This window comes from Lepisosteus platostomus, chromosome 1, assembly GCF_059453375.1.
Source record: "Lepisosteus platostomus isolate fLepPlt1 chromosome 1, fLepPlt1.hap1, whole genome shotgun sequence".
Taxonomy (NCBI): domain Eukaryota; kingdom Metazoa; phylum Chordata; class Actinopteri; order Semionotiformes; family Lepisosteidae; genus Lepisosteus; species Lepisosteus platostomus.
In genome coordinates this window covers 3,126,336-3,150,827 of record NC_142611.1, presented here as the reverse complement: position 1 = coordinate 3,150,827, position 24,492 = coordinate 3,126,336, and the positions used below count along the sequence as shown (strand labels likewise).

General features: G+C 44.0%; 1 protein-coding gene across 8 annotated transcripts in view; it reads right to left on the bottom strand.

Annotated features, from left to right (window-relative positions):
- Positions 1-24,492, bottom strand: part of LOC148677500 (sorbin and SH3 domain-containing protein 2-like) — an 85,393-nt gene that overhangs the window by 5,577 nt on the left and 55,324 nt on the right. For 4 of the 8 annotated variants that reach the window (XM_088639504.1, XM_088639512.1, XM_088639529.1 and 1 more), the window contains exons 12-24: positions 23,445-23,495; positions 21,459-21,651; positions 21,026-21,140; positions 13,239-13,288; positions 12,045-12,223; positions 9,886-11,448; positions 7,225-7,310; positions 6,289-6,335; positions 5,544-5,658; positions 5,316-5,444; positions 4,591-4,794; positions 1,399-1,644; positions 798-983 (exon numbers count right to left, since the gene is read on the bottom strand). In XM_088639504.1, coding sequence (XP_088495630.1) covers positions 798-983; positions 1,399-1,644; positions 4,591-4,794; positions 5,316-5,444; positions 5,544-5,658; positions 6,289-6,335; positions 7,225-7,310; positions 9,886-11,448; positions 12,045-12,223; positions 13,239-13,288; positions 21,026-21,140; positions 21,459-21,651; positions 23,445-23,495 — 3,164 coding nt within the window. Of the gene's footprint in view, positions 1-797; positions 984-1,398; positions 1,645-4,590; positions 4,795-5,315; positions 5,445-5,543; positions 5,659-6,288; positions 6,336-7,224; positions 7,311-9,885; positions 11,449-12,044; positions 12,224-13,238; positions 13,289-14,530; positions 14,588-21,025; positions 21,141-21,458; positions 21,652-23,444; positions 23,496-24,492 lie in introns of all 8 variants that reach the window. The other 4 variants (XM_088639539.1, XM_088639555.1, XM_088639545.1 and 1 more) reach the window with 2 other exon arrangements.

The following is a 24,492-nucleotide window of genomic DNA, read 5'->3' as shown; positions in this document are numbered from 1 at the left end:
ACAAAAAGGGGTTTTACTGTCACAGCAATTTCACAGCAAAGTCACAAAGTCCACAGATTTAAACTGGAAACGTACAACATCACCTACTGGAAAAAAAACAAAACAGTAGGCACGTGTTTGTATTTTATTAAGTTATTAAGCTGCAAGGTTTAGCTACGAAGGCAGGGGAAATTAATAACATATTATATGCATGTTAGTTTTTAAATATGGTTCAATATCCTTATCTAAATTTTAAGTATACAGACAGCTTCCTGCTCATTCAGCCTCTATTTCAAAGGCAGCTGGAGGAGGCTGCAAATAGAAGGACAATTAAAACTTATAAAACCGCTGTGATTTAGTTACAGTGGTATCTGGGCTGAGATGGAAATCATGCTTTCTAAGGCAAATAAATCACTTGGCACAAAAAAAATCACTAGCCTTTGAAGTCAGACTCTACTAAATAATTGTTTAGATAATCCGTTAAATTCAAATGATCAAATATTTTCTCCACCCATGATTGTGTGGGTCACCCTCCTACCTTTTAAGATTGACAATAAAAGTTTCAGTTAATCTTGTTAAACCTACAGCCTTAAAAACAGGCAAGTGCTGGAGGGAATAAAAAACTGCTGTTTCTGTAATACAGTGTTGCAGTGTGTAGTGTGAGGAGTCCAGAGTAGCACAGGTAAGCAGTGTGAACTCACAGCCATGCTCGGATAATAAACAGCATGTCAAAGACAGAGTCCACAGACACGTTTAGTGTGTTATCAAGCGGTGCAGTTAAATGAGTTACGGGGAAAAACACAGCAGCTTTTTTTTACCTTAATTTTGGGAGACCTAGACTCCAGTCGGGGAGAGTGCTTTGGAGAGAGAGGGGGGGAGTTTGTGACAGCAGCCTGGGGGGGCGTGGAGCGGGGAGGAGGGGGGGACGATGATTTCGAAGAGGGTGCAGGCAGTGAAGGAATGGAAGAAGGAGCAGGCGGCAGCGCCTCTGAAGAAACAGCAGCCTAGTGAAAGAGGCAATGGAGAAAGCAACAAAGAGCACAGCACTCAACTAATTTCTGAAGATGTAAACTAGCCTGAGTCTATCAAACATGTACAAAGGAATCAGAGTTTTTCTGTGCCTGTTTAAGTTCACCAAACAGTAGGTATAAAATTCTACTATATTGGTCTCCCTCAATCACAATAAGTCCGCTGTGCTTATTTTAATGCTGAGCTTCTGCCTCACCCACAAAGGCTATCCCAGGATGCTATGCTTGGTTAAAACAAAAACTTCATACTTGCCCCAACATAGGTGCACTACGTCAAGGAGGAGTTATTATTGCACTTCAATAACTGCTGGACCTAATGGGTTAAGGTATGCAGGTTTGTAGGAAGACGAAAAGCACAACCACAGGTGTATGTAAAAAACGCAGATGATACCTCTTGCCGCTTTGACTTTGAATCTTCGCTATTCACCGGGGCCAGGCTCTTACACGCTGGGGGAGCCTGTGAGTTTTCGCCCGGCTCCTCCTCTATGTAGAGCTCAGGAAGCTCCCCTAGCACACCTGGCGCTCGCCTGCGAGACCCCGCCCCTGGCTGAACCTCCCCCTGTGACTGGCTGGCTGGGGTGATGGACAGCAGCTCCTGGCAAAGCTCCTCCTCCTGGTCTGCCGTGGGGGACAGTCCCTGGCGCGCGGAAAGACGCCAATCGGAGTCAAACTCAACCGCGCCGCCGGGACGGCGGGACCCAGCCGCTCCCCCGGGACCACATTCCTTCCCGCGCGAGGAGTCTGAACTCTGCGCCTCGCTCAGGCCGTTCGGGTTCGGACAGGGCAGTGGAGAGGGGGCCGCCTCTGGCGGGCTGGAGAAGGCTTCAGGGGAGGCGATGGGGATGAACTGCCCTTCCTCGACTCTAGAGGAGATGATTCTCCGGGAGGCGGAAGGTCCTAACGGAGGGGCAGAAGCTGGGGACGCTACAGAATCAAGGTCCTCCAGGTCAGACAGGAAGCTGTGAGGGAAAGGGGGAGGAGTGGGCGCGGGCGTGCCGTTGGGGGACATCCCTACAGTCAGGGAAATCCACTCGTTGGTGACCGCTTGCAGGTGGGCCCCTTGCGGGGTGAGAGAAGGGGACGAGCGTTGTCTGAAAGTGGGGGACGGGGTGCTGAACCGCGGGCGGGTCGAGATCTTGGAAGAGAGAAGACAGGCGCTTAGGAAGGAGGAGAACAGAAGGCAAGATAAAGGAAAACACCACACCGCCTCAGAAGCAGGAAAGCAAAGGGATGCCGACCTGTGATCGTTCAGAGAAGAGCCTCCCTTGGTTTCATGCAGCTGGCAGGCAGCAAAAAAAACACTGAAGGATGAAGCTCATTATCAATGTGAAAGAGAAATACACATCCCCAGAGAAATTCATGTTCTTCTAATCTGGAGAATCTGCTCTGTACAGAAACATGCTGCTCGGCTCAGAGAGACTGCACAGGGAGAAGTACAGAAACTTGGTGTATGCAGTTAGGATCACCTTTACTTTCTAGTTATACCTGTTACTCATCCTGTTGCCTTTCTCCTACAATTATATGCCGTGCTCAGAATTCTTGGAAAACCAAGCACAGAACCGCACTGGGAGACACTATTGAGTTCTATGTGCTTCAGCAGCTAGATCCCCAGCATTGAGCTAAGCTTCTCTGTGAAGCGTGAAAACATCACACCGAGTCAAGAGATACTCCAAGTCCAGTACTTTCCACACTAAACAACACATGGCTCCCCCTGGCTGGTAAGGGACTGTTAAATGACTGTGGATGTTGACTATAGTGCACATCTTCCCAATGGGAAACAGCTTAGTCACAGCGTAAGACGGTATTAACAATGATTCCAGCATTACTGTGGCCATGTAGGGACTAAATTATCCAAAGGTGAAGTAGCTCGAATGACCACATGGCAGGAAACTTAAAGACATGCTTGCATTGCATCAAAATGCGTTAAGAACTAATCTGAGTAATACTTTTAATCTGATCCATTCCAAGACAGAACTGTTCAAGTCCACGCAAGCTGTATAAGTACCTGGGTATTCACTTTATCCCTTCTACTTTCGACTGGAGTTGACATGAAATGAAATTGACTGAAGTGTATATGAAATCGAAGTCTGTCAGTTATAAAGTACACTAGGGAAGACCTTCATCAATCAGTTAATGCCAGCAACATTTAAAAATGTTAAATTAACTTATCAAAAGACTTCAGATAATGCTTAATTTATCTCTTATAACTATAAAATAAAGTATATACATTTGTACTGCTTATGCCTTTTAAATTATTATATTCAGTACTGGTTTTATGGCTATCAAACATTTAATTCCTTACCACTTGGCTATAACATTTCACTTAATCCCAAAAATATGGACAAAAGAAGTATTTAAAAAAAAACAAAAAGGTATTTTTTTTAGCGTCACACCTCTCTGCTCTGTGGTGTATTACTGATGCCGAAAAACTTACTATACAACTCCAGTATCCTTTGTGGGATGAGAACCACTAATACTCTTTTCAACAAGAAATGCAATATTATACTAGAAGGCAATAGCTACAAAAAACACAGTCTAAAACTTTATTTCCAGCAGTAACAGGTAAAAACGTGCAGGTTATGGGAGAGGCGAGCTTGTACGGACGAGCGCAGAGCCCCGAAGCAGGGTCCCGTGTAACATCATCTTCAAGAGCGCAATGGGCCCTGTATTTATTTTTCCATTAAAGAGCTGTCTAAATTTCAGACAATTCTGCCAGAAGTTCCACACATCAAGCCACACTCTGTGGGTATGGGTCCGCCTCAGAGCAACTACCATCCACTTTCCAAATAATTTGAATTATGTTTGCCATTTCTTGTTTTTTTTTTTTACTTCTGTGCGAATCATGCGGCCAGCCCCTTTTTCTCCTAGAGGTGGTAGGAGTCTCTCCTTCGTATACTCTCCTTCCTTCCCCCTTTCCTCCGAAAAAACAGCCCAACGCAAAAAAAAAAACTATTTCTAGAGCAGCCTCTCAAATGGTCTTCAATCACAACCTACTCAGCTGGTTGCTAGGTAACGGTCTCATTCAGTCCTGACCAGGGCAGACGTAGGGCTACTGACGCATGATAACACAAAAACTGCAATTTCACATAATTATAGTGGCATTTGAAGCTGACAGCGGTTTTAAAAAACTGCTCAGGCCAACCTATGAAATCAAAAAGGCTGACCTGCCTTGGGATCGCAACGCAGTTTGAGAGCAGTTGGTTTCATGTGAAATTTTAAATACGTTAATAACCTCAAAGCAGTTTATGTGAGTGCTTGGAATGCTGTTGTCTGAAGTAAAATAGTTAAACCAGTCTGTCTGTGCAGTGACGGTCTTTTTCCAGCATTTGAAACGAAACATGTCAACTCAATCTCATTCTTCCGTTCTGCTGAATGTTACAGCTCATTTGCTACATCTTCACTCTTGAGTGGCGCCTGTCTTTTTCTGATAAACGTGGTTTACCGAGACCGCGGAAGAGAGAGGCAACGTGTGAAACAGACAAAATCACTGGTGCTAGGAAAATCAGATCATTCTAAGTTACGGAACACCTCCGGGGACCGGAAGACAAACACTGGTTTAAAAGGGAGTGGGACAGCCTCGTACCTTTGTGGATCCTAAGGTGTGTATCCTGTCGCTGGAGTAGCTCTGAGGAATGGGCGGGTCAGGATAGTGGCCTGGACTCCTGGTAGGGGACTTTTTGAGGACATCCACGTAGGACACAGGGAAGATGCCTTGCTTATTAGTCTCTGGGATCTTCCCCTCGTACCAGTTCTGATCCACCTGTCTCAGAAGAATGATTCTCTCCCCCTGGAAGGAAGGCAGGCTGTCAGAATCGGAACGGGACGAGCACCGCAGCTTCTTTCCTGACTTCAGTTTGACACGGGGCTCCTGCAACCATGGGGACGAGAGTGGCACCTGGACACGCTCCCCAACATGGCCACCTGTGAGGGCTGTTCGCATCTGGGACGCTCGAGATCCACAGCACCTGATAGGAGACCCAGGGCTAATGACAATAACAATAAGAATAATATCCTTACACTCATGTAGCAATTTTCTGGACACTCCGCTCAAATTACTTCACAGCTAATGGGGGATCCCACTGCACCACCAAGGTGCAGCCCCACCTGGATGATGTGACGGCAGCCAGAGCGCACCAGTCCGCTCCCCACACTTCAGGTATCGGCGGGGAGGAGAGCAGAGCGAGATTATTATTAGGAGGCCATGGTGGGTAAAGACCAGGGGGGGAATTTGGCCCAGAATACCGGGTTTACAACTCTGCTCTATTCGAGAAACGCCTTGGGGTTCAAGGAGTCAGGATCTTGGTTTACCTTCCTCAGCGAGAGCTCCACATTGGTGTCCGCGGTGAAGTTGTACTTGGCCACAGCCTCCCCGATCTCTCGGACCTGTGCTGGCGGGGGCGGCCGTGCCGGCAGGTGCTTCTCGGCGGGCGGGAGTTTCTGCGGGAGCGCGGAGAGAGAGGGACAGAGGGGGGAGATGTGGCGGCCGGAGGCGGAGAAAGGTGCCAACAGATTCGAGCGGCTTTCGGGCTGGCGCACCTCGATGTAGGAAATGGGGAAGATGCCGACTTGCCCCCGGAGCTCTCCTTCGTACCAGTTCTGGTCGATCTGCCTGAGGATGTACACCGTGTCCCCTTTCTTGAACGTCAGCTCCCTAGAAGACATTAGTGTTCCATCCAATGACCGATATGGTGCAGATCTCCTCACCATACAAACTCCCACTTTTCAGCTCCACATGAGAACGGCAAGGCTTGAGCATTATGGGAAGGAGCAACACTTCATATGCTTCCAGCTCACTGCTGCCCCAGATTATTAATTTTTTCTTCCTGCAATGATGAATAGCTTTCTGAAAAGCTCTGCCCCAGCATTTATAAATAGAGCTGATGAGCCACGGGTCTTGAACAGTACTAGGTGATATCATCGCAACCGCGCCACCCTATGTAACCACGAAATGAACTGATGCTCTTTCAGTCTGCAAAATTACCAAAATATTAGTGACCTGAATTTATTGACGACACGCAAACGGGCCAAACACCTAAGCGGCATGAAATTAAATTTTAAACTATACAATCAAGCGAGAGTTTTCTACAAAACATAACCAGTTTGAAATTTTGATACATTTTTACAATGTCTGCTACCGATTTAAAATATTATTCAGAATGTATTGACGACACAAATGTTCCTAACTAGATATAACCAGAAACTGCAAAATTGTAGAATGCATTACAAGCTCAGATATGATCTGCTTTGCGTCTTGTACATCAGGAAAGCACATAAAACTTACTTTGCAGTCTGTGCCTTAAAGTCATATATTGCTCTGGCAGGCTGTTTCTGTCGAGGATAAAATAAAGGCTTAACGTTAATAAAGAGCATATGAAAATAAGAGGTAATGTTAGCTAGGCATCACTCTATGAAAATAACAGAGCAGTGGTTAAGCACAAAACTTTTTTTGCTGCGCAAACGCCCCCTCTAGTGTCAACATGGCATACTGCACTTTAAATTACTGGAGGATTAAACATGATCGAATTGCCATCATGGTAAATGCGAATCAAAGTCCTGATTAATAATTATTATAATAATTGCTTACACTTATATAGCGCTTTTTCTGGACACTCCACTCAAAGTGCTTTACAGATAATGGGGATCACCTCCACCACCAATGTGCAGCCCCACCTGGATGATGCGACGGCAGCCATAGTGCGCCAGAACGCTCACCACACATCAGCTATCAGTGGGGAGGAGAGCAGAGTAATGTAGCCAATTCATAGAGGGGGATTATTAGGAGGCCATAATTGGTAAGGGCCAATGGGAAATTTGGCCAGGACGCCGGGGTTACACCCCTACTCTTTTCGAGAAACACCCTGGGATTTTTAATGACCACAAAGAGTCAGGACCTCGGTTTTACTTCTCATCGCCTGTTTACAGTATAGTGTTTCCGTCACTATACTGGGGCATTAGGACCCACATGGACTGCAGGGTGAGTGCCCCCTGCTGGCCCCACTAACACCTCTTCCAGCAGCAACCTTAGTTTTTCCCAGGAGGTCTCCCATCCAGGTACTGACCAGGCTCACACCTGCTGAGCTTCAGTGGGTTGCCAGTTGTGAGTTGCAGAGTGATATGGCTGCTGGCTAATAAGATTACATCTTACATGTCAGCATACGTCAGCTACTCATATTTTGAATGAATCAAACAATGCACAGGCACACAGTGTCCTCCTCACCTCTCTGTCTGGTGTAGCTCTTCTGTCTCTGGGAGTGCACTGACCCACATCAGGAAAAGAAGACGAGCCTCTTGAGGATTCCTGATCTATTCACAATAGAAGGGCACACAGTGAGCAGGAACCCTGTGTCCTGCACTATGGCAGTCCGTACCCATTCACGTTCATTGGGATCTAACTAAGGACTACAAGTGTATCACAGAGCCATAACTACAGAGAAAATGTGCAAGATGCCTGGCTCTATATTAAAGCCGTACACTTGAGAAATTAATATTAACTGGACATCGCATTTTCTGTGCTGCAGGCATTCAGGAAAGAGGTTTTCTTTGCATTTCTGACTTAAATGGACCCATACTGCTCGGACAATTTAAAAAGCAGAAAACTATGCGAGTCTCCATTTGTAACTGAGATAAGGAGGCACAGGAGGTAGTTCTTTACGAACAGGGCGGTGACAGTATAAAACAAGCTACCCACCCATGTTGTTGAAGCAGATACCCTGGCTGTATGAGAACATGCTATCCATTAACCACTAATTACCAATTGGGCCAGACAGCCTCCTCTCCTTTGGAATGTAAAGCTACAGTGTGCAGCAGAGGGTTAAAGACTACCCTTTTTACTTATATAGTGTTAGGCATTTTTCAGATCAATACCAGTGCATGAAGGACAGGGAAACTATGACCTGTTTATGAATCTGATGGGGTTCCCATCCATAAATAATGTTCAGCACATTTACAGAAAGTATTTTTAGATTTTTTATGGTACTCTGAAAAGCTGCTCGACAGTACTTTCTTTCCATGTTGCTGGAAAGGACCAAGCACAAAAACACAGGCAGAATGTCAGCCACAGAATCCTGCTGCATTTCATTGCCTTCTCAAAAGAATAAAAATTGAACCAATTTTTCATTGCCAATATTAAACGCGGTGCTTATTAAATATAATTCACAGGCTCAATTTAAACATCTGCAGCTGGGTCAGCTTTTCCATTCTTTCCATTCACCCCAGAGTCAGAGCTCAGTGCTAACTGTTAATTGGGATACTTGGATACTTCAAGAGCTTATAAAGGTATAGCAGATATATTTAAGTTATGCAGGGCGCTCCTCAACATGATTAGAGTGATCAGTCTGTCACTCAGGGAAATTTTCAAATATAGACAGTGCTCACCAAAGAGGGAAAGTGAGGCAGCACAGGGATCTTTTTTTTTAAAAAAAGAGGCTTAAAAATAGCTGAAGCAAAACTATCAGTCACTGCCAGAACCCAAGCCCCAGTTTAGACTCCCTGTAGCTCTAAACTCGACTTCAGCTGCTCCAATCTGCACTTATCAAATGTCACTGCTTATTTCTGTAAGTGAAAGCATTTTGTTAAAAGGACGCATAGCGCGAGGATAATGCGTTTGAATATATTTTCGCGCTGTGTTTGTTGACCGTAACGTATTTCAGGAGGACGCTGGAGTTGGGGTTGTCTGGAACAAGCTGCCCACCCAACTTGTCGAAGCCCAAACCCCAGCTGCTTTCAAGAAAAGGCTGGACAAGACCCTCAGCTCAATAAGCTACTAACTCTAGAAAAGGGCTTGGTGGGCTGAAAGGACTCCTCTCATTATGTGCTTATGAAGTCTTTCAAAGAAAATACCTTCTAGCTGTCTTAACATTTTGAAGGACCAGACATGCTGCAAGTGAGAGGCTGTGAACATGAAACTACCACATACGGCTGTGTTCATGCCTGCTCTGTTTTGTGCTTAGTGCTATGATACACTGGTATCAGCACAGGAATAAAAGAATACAGGTCATCAATAATTCACGTACTGTATATATACACGTCAATTTGAAACAGTATGAACCTGTTAAGGACTATTCTGAACGATGTACTCGTTCGTTTATAATGACGGAGAACCACAACACTCAACAAGACAGAGGGACATTCCGCACAACACTTAGCCAACAGCCCCCAGTTGAAAACGGTGATTATACATGCAAGCAGCAGAGCAGCTGCAGACAGCTATGAAGAGGATGCTCGAAAAAGGAAGGGAATAAAATGCTCCACATTTCACCCAGCGATGCGACGTAACGATGGAACACGGTGATGACAACATGGGAAACAGAGCGGAAATGAAAGTGTCCATCCTTCTTTTTTAAATAAAATTAGCAGCGTTTTAGATCACAAACTTGGATTATTTCTTCCAGACAGCTCCGAGCTGTCACTGAAGAGAGCTACTTTCACGAGAACTCACTTTGCAGACAAGGTAAAAACGAAGGGGTAACAATGGGAGGACAGAACGAACACTAAACCCTTCAAAGAGTTTACCTACTGAAGTTAAAGACACAATACAGACAGATCCTTGCTCATTCACAATATATACGAGGCGATTATCCGAATATGGTTTCAGTATGCCTATAAAAAACATTTTCATTGTTGTTTTGCAGTTAATCGTCTTTAACTCCAGTATTTACACATAATGGCAATTAAAACAAACCATCATATCAGCAGTAGGGGCTCTTTAATAACAGTTCATCTAAAAATTCCTTAAGACCTCTTTCTAGAGCTGACTTTCTTTTCACTATCCCCAAGACTTTCACACGACAGATGGACAATGGGGTTTCAGTGAAGTTCAGCAAGTTGAGACAGACATGGCAAAAAATAAAACGAATGAAAATGGGGCCGTATGGTCAACCTTGAAAGCAGCGTGCATTATCATTCCCCTGGTTGTTGTTGGCATCCATATCTTGGTAAGAGGCACTGAAGGGTGATCTTCCATAATCTGGCGGGTATGAGGTGTAATTCACGCCGCCATCTGGTGGCGGGTGGAGGTAAGGCTGCTGCTCGGGGCTCCTCCTCCTCAAGGCTTTGAGGGAGGAGTTTCTCTCAGGGATATCTGGGATCAGTTCTGCTATGAGTCTGTGCAATATGCTGTTGTCCGGGAGGCTTCCTCTCCTCTTCTCGGCTTTAATGTGATCATAGATATCCTTCAGAGCTGAGTCCAGCGCTTCATAAACTGAGGTCTTAGATTTTGGCTTATGAGTCTGTTTCTGAGGAGGCAAGCACTTTTTTCTCCTGAAAGGCACTGGGCTGACGAGGAATGCCAACTTGGAAAGGTTGGACTCCGCCTCCTCCTTCTTCAGCTGCTGCTTCCTGTCCTGCTTAGCCCTTTCGTGCTTCAGCATGGTAGTGAACCTGGTGTACGAGGCGGGGCACCTGCCCTTGCAGGAGCTGACCAGGTGCTTGTGATGATGGTGGTGGTGGTGCTGATGGGGGCCCGACCCATAGAAGCTCTCCGAGGAGGTGAAGGAGAAATGGTCGAAGTCGCTCTCGCTGCAGAAGGAAGAGCCCTCGATCTGGATGAAGTCGCTGAGGTCGGACACCAGCGCGTCGTGCTCGCTGTCCGAGTAGTCGAACTGGGACGCGGCGCGCTGCGGATGATCGCTGGTGACTTCGATGTGGATTGGCACAACTGCTTTGCTCTTCAAGTACTGAGGTTGGCCCTCGGGTGGATTCCTGTTGGGATTCTCCTCGTCCAGCAAGGACTCGATGGAAAAGCGACGCCTCGGGCGGCTTCCCCTTTTAGAGGACCCGAGAGTTCCCTCCGACAGCATCTCGTCGCCCAGATTCGGCATGGATTTGGACTTCTGGATGAGTCTCTCGAATTCAGAAATCCTTGTTGGCACCATGTCCCTGGGCACCTCGTCGCCGAACTCCCTCCATCCCGCGAGCCTGTCTTTCTGCTGCTCTTTCTCATACTGCAATATCCGGGACCTGACCGAACAAATTACCTCGGAGGTCAGCAGATCCTTGCGGTTGATGTGGTGCATCTTCCTGTAGAGCTTCAGGAACCCGGGCGCGTCGTGCGCGGATCGGTGACGGGCTCTGGGCCTCTGGGAGTCCGGGCCCTCCCGGCAGCCATGACAGGCACCTTTCGCCTCCTCGTCGCACAGCAGGGAGCCCACACTCTCCGACCGCGTCTGCGTGTCCGTCAAGCTGTCGCGCTCGTCCGTCAGCAGGTCGTCGCAGCTACGAGACTTGAGCTTTGGGGAGACGGCCTCCTCCGCACTGCTCCAGTTTTCCGCATTCTGGCGGTGGCTCTGCCACCCGTTCTTGAAGCAGATGGATCTCTTCGAGCCGAGAGGGATAACGGGGAAAGAGTGATCGCTGTAGCAGCTGTAGTCCGACTCGTGCGAGGCATTGTGGTTGGGACCTGAACAACTTAAAAGGGGTGAGTGCATTTTGCTAAAATCCCCACCTTTGATATCCACAAGAGCAGCATGGCAAGAGAAAGATACAAGAAGACATTAACAGGTTCGCAAGGACAATCGCGTATAAAAAGCAGGGAGAAAAGAAGAGCGTTAGTGTTCTCAGAGAGTAAAGCTGTAAAATGAAAGGCAGGAATAGGCTGTCCAACCTAGCCCAAAATGTAGCTATACCACGTGAAACTATCTCCAGGAGGCCAAAACATTTCTTAAAAAGCAACGGCATTTAATTTATTGAAGTGGACTTAAAAGCCAACTCAATAAACAACTCTGGTGGACAGTATTTAAATGACTATTCAGTTCTCTTTAAAACTCAGTAAGAATAGTCCTGTTGATTCCCATACATGCTGGAAGGACATATAAGCTCAAAACTTATTCTACAACCCACTTAAAGAAGGTCATGCAGAATAAGGGCCGAAAAGATAATATGAAGAGATAAAATTACCATTACGATTACCATTCATAATGAGATAACATTATCTTTGGTGGGAGATTCATCTGCATATTAAGGCATCGGTTTACCCATACAAGGCACGTCTTATGCAGTGAGTTAAAAGGGTTTGTAAACTACACTTCTGTAAATGCCTACCTTTTGCTCTAGATGGGGATGAGGGTGAGGAACTAGTCAATGGCTTTCTGAGTGTGCTATTAATCCTATGTGGGTCTGCAGCCCTTGGTGAAGTCTGATTTGCATTGTGATCACTCTGGGATCTCTGTTGGCTTACAGCAGGCTCAGACTTCCTTCTTTTTCTGTAATCACTTGCCGAGCTGTAAAACAATATGAATTGTGATGTCAGAACCATGTTACAGACAATGACAGCGGCGAGGAGGCATGACAAGACTTCTGTCACCAGGGTGGTTAAGACCAGGTTTGTTTTTAACCAGGGTTCCAAGAGAAATCCTTGCAGCCAAAGTCTCTCATACAACTCATGACTTTACCGCACATCTGTTCTTCTACAGTTCTGCTATTATTATTATTATTATTATTAGTAGTAGTAGTAGTAGTAGTAGTAGTAGTAGTAGTAGTAGTAGTAGTAGTATCAGGACCTCAGCTTGATTACACGCCTGCAGTGGGTGTTGTAATTGAGAGTAGGTTCAAGAAAGAAAACGTTAAACACCTTTAGTTTAAATCAGCCACCGTGATGCCCAGTAAATGAGAATAATGACCCCTTCCGTACATGTGAACTGGGAATGAGTCTTCACATTTTCAGGAACAAGAATTCTGCATGTTAGTTATTACTTATGTACAGTATGTGCATACAAAGCACGGGCCGTGCGTGAAGGCGTATGTTAATGCGAGTTTCTGGCCACTAAATACTGCCCACTTATGGGACATTAACGCTTTAGAAAATGACCGTGGGGGGAGGACAGGTCAGGAAAGACAGGTCATCACAGCGATGGAAGACACGAAGCTGACAGCCCATAAGGACAGGGCTACCAGTGCTGTCTGTGCAAAGCGACATTTAATACTTCCCCGATTTACTGTGAGAAGAGACGTGGGCCCACACACACACACTCCTCCGGAGAGAACAGAAATGTAAAAATCCATTTCATCAAGCACAACAATTCTCACTATTGCCAATAAGCAATTAACACCACCATGAGCAACAACTATGCAAATAATACACAAAGACGATGGACATTTTTGCCTCCATAAAGCAAATTAGTCTCTCAAAGCCTAAGATTACAAATGCCTAGGTGGTGATAAATCAGTTTTTCTTCAAAAGCTAAAATGTATTCCACTGAAATTCCAGGTTTACATCAAAATGGACAAGAAGCTTACCTTGACGGTCTTTCTGGAGTTCTGTCTGCTGAAGAGTGATATAATGAAGTCTGTGGAAACAAAAAAAACAAACCGAAAATTAACTTCCAGTGAATAACATTCCTTGATTTTTTTTCTTGCAAGTTTCTTAGCTTCCTCTGGCAGTCTAGGACTGACTGAGATCAAGCAAATAATCTGGCAGACATGACCCAGAAAGATAAATTCTTGAACCAGTATTAGCAATGAGAGCAAGACAGTTAACAGGATTCTTCTGCTGCCTGGGCAGGAAAAGCAACCAGTTGTCAAAATAGCTTGATACCCAAAACATGACACAGCCTTGGAATTTACTCACTAGTGTCTCGAGATCAAATAAAGCAGGAAACTCTTTGTAAACACTGCTTGAAAAAGCGATCATTCTCCCCCAGGCTGAGCCCAGCACCGCTCATCTTGAGTGGGGCTCTTCAGCCAAACAAGACCTGATACATTTTTTTAAACCATCTTTAAAAGTAGCAGTGATCTTCACCTTCTGGAATGCAGAGTCACTCTATTACATTGGTCACTTGTCAACATAAATACTTCTCTAAGTGACAACTACCTCCACAGCAATCGCTTAATTGGGTTGCAAGGCCGCAGGGACCATTTTAAACACGTTCAGGGCTATGTACCGGTTTTAACAGCATCTGACTTCCTTATGTAGCGTTTTCCTTATCCTGTAAGACGTAATGAAAGTGAGAACACTACTACAATTTCCTTGCTCCTCGTATTTGGAAACATCTATCCCTTTTCAGTAATATTGTTTATGGTCAGATTGGTTAATATTTCAGCTCACAGAAGTGCTTCAAAGCCCAAAGGATTCAATAAACTTTTAGTTTCTTATTTTCCTAATTTTCAGTTCCGTTGGGGATGTGCAATTGAAGGCCATAAAAAAGTAATTTTGCTCTGTGTTGTGCTCGGCCCCATCCGCTAAAAACAGATCATCTTCTTACAATCTCTGAAGCTAAGGAAGGGACACGATCACGTTCTCAATTGTTTAACAGTTGAAAATGAGGACAGAGACTACAAGCAATAACTATTTTAGGGTTAGGGAACGAAAATATAACATTTTGTCACACTTGTAGCTCCACACACTGCCACACAACTCCATAATAAAAGTTATTTCATGTTTTTCAGCCAAGTTTAACCACAAGTACAACTGGCTGCTTCAAGCAAACCTGGCGGAAGTACCAGGGAGTTTCTGATCGAGGACAACGACAGGATTTGGACAGATCCGAGAGACTTTCTTGAAGCTGACGCAGCTAAAAACTAATTTTTACCTCAGTGGAGACGCACGGCGAGCTTTCAGGCATATAATCCAAAAGTGTTTTAGGAGGCTTGTGCCGGAAGCAGCGAATAGGAAGAGATGCGGAGATGAGGTGAAGGAAAGTCAATGGCACCATGGGAAAAAAACGTGGAAAAAGTGACATGGTTAGAAAACAAACATGGCAGCTTGGAGGCCAAACACACACAGCAGCAGACAGACGCCAAACACACACATGCAGAGTGGAAAACAAGCGACAAAGTGAAGCAAGGAGATCCCAGATAAATGGCTGGTGCAAAAATGAGATTTTAAAAATAGGACTTTTATTCCAGCTATTCAAACCATCAGGGCATGATAATTTCCCCTGACATTTCTATTTTTTGTTATAATACTTCCTGGAAACAATATCTACACAAATACTTTTGCAGAACTTTCATCTGATAAATCTGTTTATATCCAGGCTTAAAACGTATCATCTCCTCCGATATGAAAGCACATGTCAGGGAAGAATTATCATCCCGTTTGCTCTCAGACAGGCTGCGCTAGCTGAAAATTTATTGTGTCCGTCAACTGAAATCACAAGACATAAACCACCACTTTGGATGACTTCCGACTTGAATTTCAAGAGCCCTTGTTCAGTACAGCCAAAGGTAACTCATCCTAAATTAAACTCAAAATAGATGTATTTAACCATTCATCCCCTCAATACTACATACAGCAGTAATCAAAAACAAATTTATTTTAAGCACAGAAACAGTCACATGTAGTGGAGTAAAGTGAAGCCAAAAGTTTATCAAAATCTGAGTCACATTTACATAAATATTATTTCAATCTAAGAATCTATATATTTTTTGAATATATGATCTGGCATATTGGCTTACTGGATAAATAGTTATTGTCATCTTGGACTTGAGAACAGCTGTCTGTGCCAGTTCTTGCCTGAATCAATGGTACAGATACTGTAGATTAAGAGAACACTGACGTTTAATCTATGATAACGAGGAAGGTGAAGAAAACCACAAGCCTGTCTAACATGCGCTAATTTTCTTTTACGTAAAAGACAAGACTACCTGACCACTCCATTGTAGAGCAACTGGTGAAAAAAAAAAGTGGAGATTTTTAAATTAAGAATTATGTCATATCATTGTGAATATGAGGCTTAATAAGCCTTCCATTATTGCTCCACTAAACAACAGAAGAGCTCTTAGCAGGCTCTTAGGCTCTTCACAGACAGATCCCCGTGGTATTCTGCTGTGCCACCTGTGATCCGAGTCTGGTTTTTCACTTACTGATCCGCTGGGTGCCTTATTCTCCACACGAGTGAGGACGAGTCATCACCATGAAACTGAACTGCACCTGTGTTCCTGTGCCTTGTGCATTCATTGTTCATTCTCCTGTCTGGAAAGCATAGCTGCTGCCCACACGTCATGCTCAACAGGACTATACAATAAAAACAGCAGGATGTGCCTGCCTTCACTTAACACTGAAATCACAAGCTTGACCTTCTTTTAGGTATAATCATATCAAATAAACCTGGTGACCTCAAAACGTCTACATACAAAAAACATACGCCACCCGCCCCACAGCTCGCAAGCTGGGAGAAGCAAGTGGGAAAATGTCTTTGCTTTCTCTGGACCGAAGGCGAACTGTTCTTCTAAAGTAAATTCTCACACCCCGTCAGGTGGCAGAGGAAGCCAAGCCAAAGCACGGTTCAAATTAAAAGGGCGCAGGTTTTCGATTTCACCTGCCACGCTGTTTGGCTATTCCTACCAGCCATTTCATAGTACGGCACTACTGTATGTGGGCTACCTAGAGGCCATCCACGGCAAGCACATCGCCATTCCATTAGTGCACTGCACGAAGCAAACCCACACACCACGGCCCATTCTCGCAGCATGCCAAGCCTCGGCCTCAGCTGCAGGCAAGCTCGCCCCACCGGTCGGCCCTGCAGTGCCTCAGCAGGCCGAGCGCACCTGGTTTACTTGTGTAGGCCTTCACACTTACCGGGTGTCCGAATTCCAGTTCGGAAAAGAACTTATACCAGGGTTCATTTTCTAAATCTATATCGTCTGGGATTAAGTCATTAATCTGGAGCAGAGGTGAAGGAGGAAGGGGGGAGGGAGGAAGAGGGGGGAAAAAAAAGCACACTAAGCGAGATGGATTGTCATAAATCTTAAGCCTAACGCATGCAACGCGTTTCCGGCAAAGAAAAGTGACACACGACCGAGAACGGCAACAAACGGAAGAACGCAGAGCAGCGAACCACATACGCGCACAATTCCCGTGAAGGAGTTATTCCAAGGAGCAATGTTTGATGTAATTCACTGAGGCACAAAAGTTATTTCTATTGATTACTACAAAGTTCTCAGGGTGAGTCACTCAGACACTAACTGGGAGATCAACCCCACAGGGTTTGTGGACACTGAGTGGTCAAGCCCGACAATCCTAAGTCTGAAGTTGTTTGAAGCCCAATCCTACCAAATACAGTGCAATACAGTCTTGGAAATGGGCATATTTGGGCATAACCAAAGAGCCTCTTCCTAAGTTCTCTCAAGGTAACATGTTATAGCACAGTTTGTGCACCAGAGGGCAGCACAGTCATTTTTGCCCCTTCCCACAGTCACACTGGCAGCAATACAAGAAGCATTAATCATTCAGTTTGACAACACAGATCAGTTTACATGAGGAAGCTCAACATACAGTTTCACAGAAAGACTCTGTGTGGTTTTTTTTAAATACATGGAAACGAATAGCTCCAAGAGTAAGCTTTAAAAACTGTTCTGCAAAATGATCATTTGAAAAAAAAAACTAGGGCTAATATCAGATCCTAAGACTAACACATCCCTAGATTTCTGTTTTGGAAGTAGATGAACAGTCACCTCAGCCCTTTACAGAACACTTGGCTATAAACCACTTGCAATGAATTGTTAGAAAAATAATATATGTCAATTTTTAGCAAACCCATGCACTCTTGACTACATTATCAAATCCCATTACCCACACAATATGGAGATGGTGCTGCTCTGATTTCTCCTGTTACAAAGCAATGTTACATTTAACTTAAAAATACTTTTTTAAGTATTTTCTTTTGAAAGTGGGGAAAAAAACTCCTACAGGAAGGAAACAACTATGTTCCTTAAACTGACCTGGAGTCCGGCTGAGAAAATGTTAGCTGTCGTGTTTCATTTGCTAAAAACGTCCCTGTATTGTTTACAAGGGCGCTGAGGGAAAAGCTGCCGAAAAAAAAATCTTTTTCATCTCGTACACCAATGTAATGAATCATGACAGGCTGATTTTGAGAAATGGGATTTGTATTTTGTAACCAGCTATAAACTATTAAAACTCTGCATGGAATAAGTTCTTTAAGAAGAACTATTAAATAATTACAAGTACAAGAAGGTTCTGTTAGGCATCAGTGCACAAATCCAAAAGCTTAATCAAAGCTGGGTTTAATCTGAAATTCCCTGCGATGGCTGCTTAAAACACCTCCGAACTCGGGTCATGTAAGGAGAATCACACAATGTAGCCGGCTTTCACATTCTGCTCCTTTGCTTCAGCTCTGAACACCTGGAATCAAGGTAACAGTCTACAGCTGTGTTTCCATCTTCCCATCCTTCCACAGGTTACAAACGAAAGAAGGCCATTCGGTCTGTCCAACCTGGTTAGTTAGGAGTTCATTGATAATACAGTCTAAAACACGCTTTTAAGCAGAACTGCTTAAATACCCGACTCTCATCACCTCAAAATGCTAAGTTATATAGTTAAAAGCACAGAATTTAATTCAAGGGATGTTATGTTAAAATTGGATAAAACACTAGTAAGACCAGCATCATTTAGGTCACTTTGCCCAGTTTTGGTCACCATGTGATAGAAGACACATGGCTTCTCTGGGACCAGTCCAGAAAAGAGCAACCAATGTGCTCATGCTCAGGGAGGTCATGACAATCCTTAGTAACTTTGTAATGTTTTCATTCTGGACTTGTGTCAAACTTCATATATATATATAATATGTATTTGTCTTCACATTTTCCCCAATGTGAGTATTATTTGAAACAATTCATTAAATTCATCAGAGTTGAATGCTGCATCAGTGACATAGGCATTCACAAAAATGTTAGCACAATGTAACCAAAAATATATTTTAGCTTTAAAGACGTGTAAAATATCCACAGATAAATGGCAATCCTATTCATAATTTAGCACAGGCAAAACACATTTTACATCTCCAGCGCTTGTCTTGCAAGATCTTTGTCATTAATCACAAATGTTTTTGTCTCAGCACATCAATATAAAATGACATCCTTTCCAGTGCTGTTAAGCCTGTAATCCATTAGGGAGCGTTAAAGCATTTCCAGCCATTAAATAATTTACAGAGACATATTTAAGAGGCTAAAAGATCCCCAAGAACTTTAATTTCTAAAGGTAAATAATTAATAACTGTCTTGGTTTTATGGGATTAATCATTGTTTCCTCCAAATCTCCAGTAATTTTTCTACAGTTTTTAAAGGTGAGACAATCTGGAATCTTTTAGGACAGATTTCCCTCCTCCCCAAAACCAGTAGAAACTGAGGTTTCAAAATACCCGTTAAAGCCATTTTTAAGGCATTAATCAGAACATACCAGCCTTGTTAGGTTTGATAAGAAAAATAAAACTGAACATTATTGCAGCAAACATTATGACATCCAGAAGCACATACCGATTCAGTAATATTAAATGAATGGAAACAGGAAGAAGATTTAATTTTGTAATAATATCCACATACTGTATACATGACATTATTACAATAGGGTGTCCCTTGTACCCTTCTTTGCGAACTAGGTTCTAATCCAGATAGTCATGTGACTCATGTGAAATAATTGTAGCGCCCTCGTCAGGCAGACAAGCAGTGGAACTGGTGATGTCCGCCCCAGGAGAGCATGCTGGGATAGATGGGAACTTGTCTGGGATAGCTGGGAACTATCAGGGACATTGCTAACTCCTGGGACTTGGGGGGGGGAAGGACAGGGGTTTGTGTACATGGTATGTGAGTGTACGTGTGTGGCTGTCCCATGTTTCCCAATGCCCTGATATTTGCCAGCTATCCCATGCTCCCCCGGGGCTGACATCACCAGCTGCACTGCTCTGCTTGGTGCCCATCACTGCCTGATGAGGGCGCTACACAATTCAGATTCCAAAAGATGTCCAGAGGGCTCTGTATGAGAAAGGAATGCACACTTCTGACCAAGGGTTAACACCTTCCGCAGGAGTAAGGAAAGCCGGATCTTCCTTTCAGGATGTCATTAAGACTCAAGATTACAGTTCAGATTGCAAAATCAGTCAGCAGTGTTCTATATTACTCTGAAACGGTTTATTTTCACTCAGGTGTATGAAAGAACAAACTGTAGGTGGCTGTCCTGGACAAATGTCTGAAGACACACTTCCATCGCTTTTTAATTCATTTTCTCAGTGTTAACAGCTGGTAACATTCCTTCTCATTTTTTATTTTCAATTGTATTTTTTCACATGTGAAATTGTGTTAACTGGACTATTAACAACCATAAACATTTACCTGAACTGTTAGTAAAGACAAGTCATATAATTGCTGGCAATGTTCATCCCAGATAGCACTGTTTTTGTAATACTGTTTTATTGCAAAATTCCAATAACATTTATGAAATAGTTTAATTGCACTGTGCCCTTTTTAAATGTACTTAAGGAATGTGATTTGGCTCTTACTATACTAAATATTTTGTGCTTATGTTGGAAGAAGGATGTTTTTGTCTTTGCAAGTGATATAAAGTCATGGGACAAATAAATGGCAGATGTTGTAGTTGTCTAATGCAAAGTTAAGACAGCTTGCAATATTTTATGTCTACGGTAACTCTCCTCAAAAGGCTTTGAGACAGATGGCAGGATTTTTTTTTCCCCTGTACAATTTGATTTGAAAGCTACGAAAATATAAATGCGCAAGGAGGAAGATGATAATCCAGGCAACTTTTCAAGTTGTATAACTCCTAATTAACAGCCTTGGCAGACACCGGATTAGTACAGGAGTGCACAGAACCGAGATGTCAAGGTTGTCCTCGTTCTTGATTACAAGGAGTCAACGAAACACAATGCAATAATACTAGTGGCGAAAGGACAGGTCGCTGACCTTCTATGACATTTCATGTCACGGCTGACCTTCATAGGCCCCTTGACAAGATGACCCTGACACAGTGCCCGTTTCCTCTCTTTAACGGTTCTTAACAAAGTGGAGTCGCCTCCTGCTGAACTGCTCCACTTACAGTGCCACCCACCACCCAACAACTCTTTAAATTTATCATTAACCTGGTTGCACATGGAGGGAGACCTCTACCTGAAAGCCGAGAGAAACAGCAATTATCCCTACTGAATCACTGCCCCTGTTACAGTAAGCCCGAGGGGTGGCAGTCATTCCTGTGAAGAAGGAAGTTAAGACGGAACATATATTATATGCACACAAGAAAAAAAAAGATGACTATTTATTGAGATCATGTTAAGGATACTTACTGGTCTCTCCTGCTCCAGAACGGAGGACTTTCCTGGCTCGTACTCGAAGATACTTCTGGGCTCAGCGCGGTATTTTCTGGTATCTACTTTTCTGTCTGGAGGTCCCCATTCATTCCTTTGGGTGAGGGAAGGGGGAAAGCAAAGTTCTGAAACTCAAACATCATGGCTCCTTAAAGTTTGTAACTTGCCAGGCGGGAACGACGCGCCGCTGTGAATCATACGATCATACAGCACGTGCTTTCCCGTGGTTTACCACGCTACGAATGCGTCTCAACTATGCCCTCTTCCCCACAGTTCCCCCCCCGGAATATACTAGGTGTTGGTTTTGCCGTTTCTTCCCACGGCCATTGCCTTGCTTCACTGGGCGACCCTCAAGCTGGCAAGCTACACCGAGAGACGCCGACACGCGCAGGTCGTCGGGCACCGGGCTTACGTTTCCGGCGCGGCTCTGTCCCGCGGCCGCAGCGGCGACGGCGAGGGCGCGGGCGGGGGAGGAGGCGGGGGCACGGGCGAAGACTCCTTGAAGGCACTGGGGCCGTTGTCCGAGGTACTCTTCGACAGGGGGCGGTACGTGTGCGTCTTCGGCGCCGGGTGGGCCTGGACCGGCTGAGGCACGCCGTAGGTATCTGCAAGAGCAGCAAGCCCACGCTTTCAGAACCAGCTCCCGGCGTTGTGTTGGAAGGCGAAAAGACGGGCGGAGACGCGGCCCTTCAAGAAATCGGTTTTTAATCCACGCCCAGGGAAGGATCAGGTTTTGGAAAAGTGCGAATATGGTGAATTAACTTGCCATTATTGTGTGCGTGGTCAATTACAATTAATCGGGCAACGTTCCACATTGATACAAGAGTGAAAAGGCACAAAACTCCTATTTCAGGCAGGCATAAGGCCTGCCACTGCTATCACAGCAGATATAAATTTAAAGTCCTCTATGGAATAATAATTATAAGCCGGGGCTAAATCACATGCAGTTTCAAACATGTTATTCTTTTTCAACTAGTCACAATGCTAACTGGCATTTAGAGATTTCCAGGCAATACTTGTCACCCATCAACAATTGTGCTCTCAGTACTGCAGCACAAAGTTCAAATGTCAAAACCGACAGAAACTGACCCTCCTGACATTAAACACAGTTTTGTCAGAGAAGGAGAATTTACCAGGCAACTTGATTCCCCCGAGACATTAATTTGAAATGCAGTGGGGTGCACACATGAAATTTCAACTGACTATGCTTTGTTCAGGATTTTTGACTGAAAAATGGGATTCATTTGGGTCAATGGTCCTGCTTTAGGATTTTTTCCCACCCAGGTTTAAGCAGAAGATTGAATTTCTGGAGGCCAGTTACCTTCTTTTAACAGCTATTAATAAATACGTCCCCAAAGCACTATACAAGAGCAGGGCTGAAAAAAAACAAATTTTGTTGTGCAGCCCACTAAATGAAAGCAATGTACCTTCCCAGCTCATTAAATCACACACAGGTAATGCAAAATTACGATGCATGAGGTATTCTGTTAAATGATTCTTGTGCCGCAGTGCCTTTTTTTGAAGTCATCATATTGTCTTCACAGTAAAGTTTCTGTAAATTGACTTTTACACAGAATTTTAATTCTACATAGAATTTTACAATGTTATTCCAATAGTCTGTTATTTCAGTAAGTTACTGTTCCACTGTTCTCTTGTTTCTCTTTCCCTTTTTTTTGCATGTCTCTGTAAATATAATTCATCCACCCACTTTTAAAAAATACTAGTGTGCCTGTTCAATTTAAAGCATCTTTCCTCTGCTTTTGGTCTCTCACCAGCTAAAATCTATGGACAGGGACTCTGCAGAATTTGGGAAAATAAAATCACCATATTTAAATAAACCACTAATAAGTTAAAACCAAGCAATCAATTAGAAATTAAGGCAGGCAAGATACTACAAAATGTAGGTGATTACACAACCCTAGAAATAAGGTCAGAACACTGAAGTCTAGCTTATACCAATCTGGTGGATGAAAAAAACAAATTTATAATTGCATCATAGAAAACAAAAAAATTGCCGTCCTGAAGTACGGTAAAATAAGAGTCATGAGCCTTTCCAAATCAAGCAATATATATTGCAGTGTTAAAACTGATAACTTTAAAAGGCATTCACTTCATTATATTGTACCACTTCAAACTAATAAAACAGCCTGCATCCAAAACTGTTTCATCTACCTTTCCTGCCAAATATTCAAATGTGATTAGGAAACAGCAGCTGTGCTTTATACAGAAAAAAAAACCAAGGTTATATATTCCATTAACAAAAACTGCTGAAAGTCAAACATCTCAGACTGTTCACATTTCAGTAAACGCAATACGTTAAAAGCTTAAAGTTCTTCAATTAAATGGGAGTGCCGAATAATGTCAGTAAAAAGAGAAGACATAATTTCCGCATTCTTACCCGTGTTTACTAATGCATATGTGGCATTGTACGTGTCTCCATCTGCATCATCTGTAGGAAACAGAATGGATCGTTAATAATATTGCACACTGATCGCCACACTTCTTTACCTGCTTCCGAGCCTGAATCCAAACCCAGTATACATTTACTAAGGATGAAAATACAACCAACAATTCTCCATGCAGCTCTTCCGTCCCAAGAAAGGTTACCGCAACCTAGACCTACTGCCCTTTTATCTACCCATTTTGAGTTTGAGCCCTTTTAATATTTTAACTCAAGAGCGCCAAGGTGAGGTGGAGCCCAACCCAGCTGGCTCTTGGCAGGGTACGTGCCTATTGCAATCACACGGGGGACAATGCCAAGCTGCCAATTAACACACACAACATGTGTCCGGACTGCAGGGGGGCCAGAGCAGAACGCACACAAACACCGAGAGAACAGCGAGTCAGTATCGCCGGCCGTCCTGTCACTCTGCCGATCATGCATCGTCCAACATCCTAAAATGACACACAGGTACAGAGCATGGTTGTGTCCTAGTCTAAAATTAAGACACCATTTGAACTGGAGAGCAAACATGAAAAAGGAAAAGGAGAAGTTTCATTTCACACCTCTCTGCACCCATTCTGACTTCACACCTCTTGATTGGCCTCTCTGTCTGTCCCCTGCTCCCGCCTCTCGCTCCTCCTCCCTCCCAGCCTTTGTTCTCCCGCTACTTTACCTTTGCCTACTGCCCTGTCTCTCTCACACCTGAAGAAGGCTCCAAGGCCGAAACGTTGTGTTCTCTTTCTTCTTTTTTTCAGCATGGAATAAATCTATTACTTGTTCCTTTGCAGCCTACGCATGCTGACGCAGCTACCCACATGAAAAAGGAGAGTCCACTGTAATGTACAGGATCAGTGAAAAGATTCAGCACTGTGAGATCACTGGTGCACGGGTCTGCCTATGGTTAACCTGGGTGCTGTGTCCATTAATTCATTTTGTATAGATTGCGCTTAGCCCACAGGGGACAACAAAGAACCGTCATCAGCTATATTCAGATTCTGCTTAG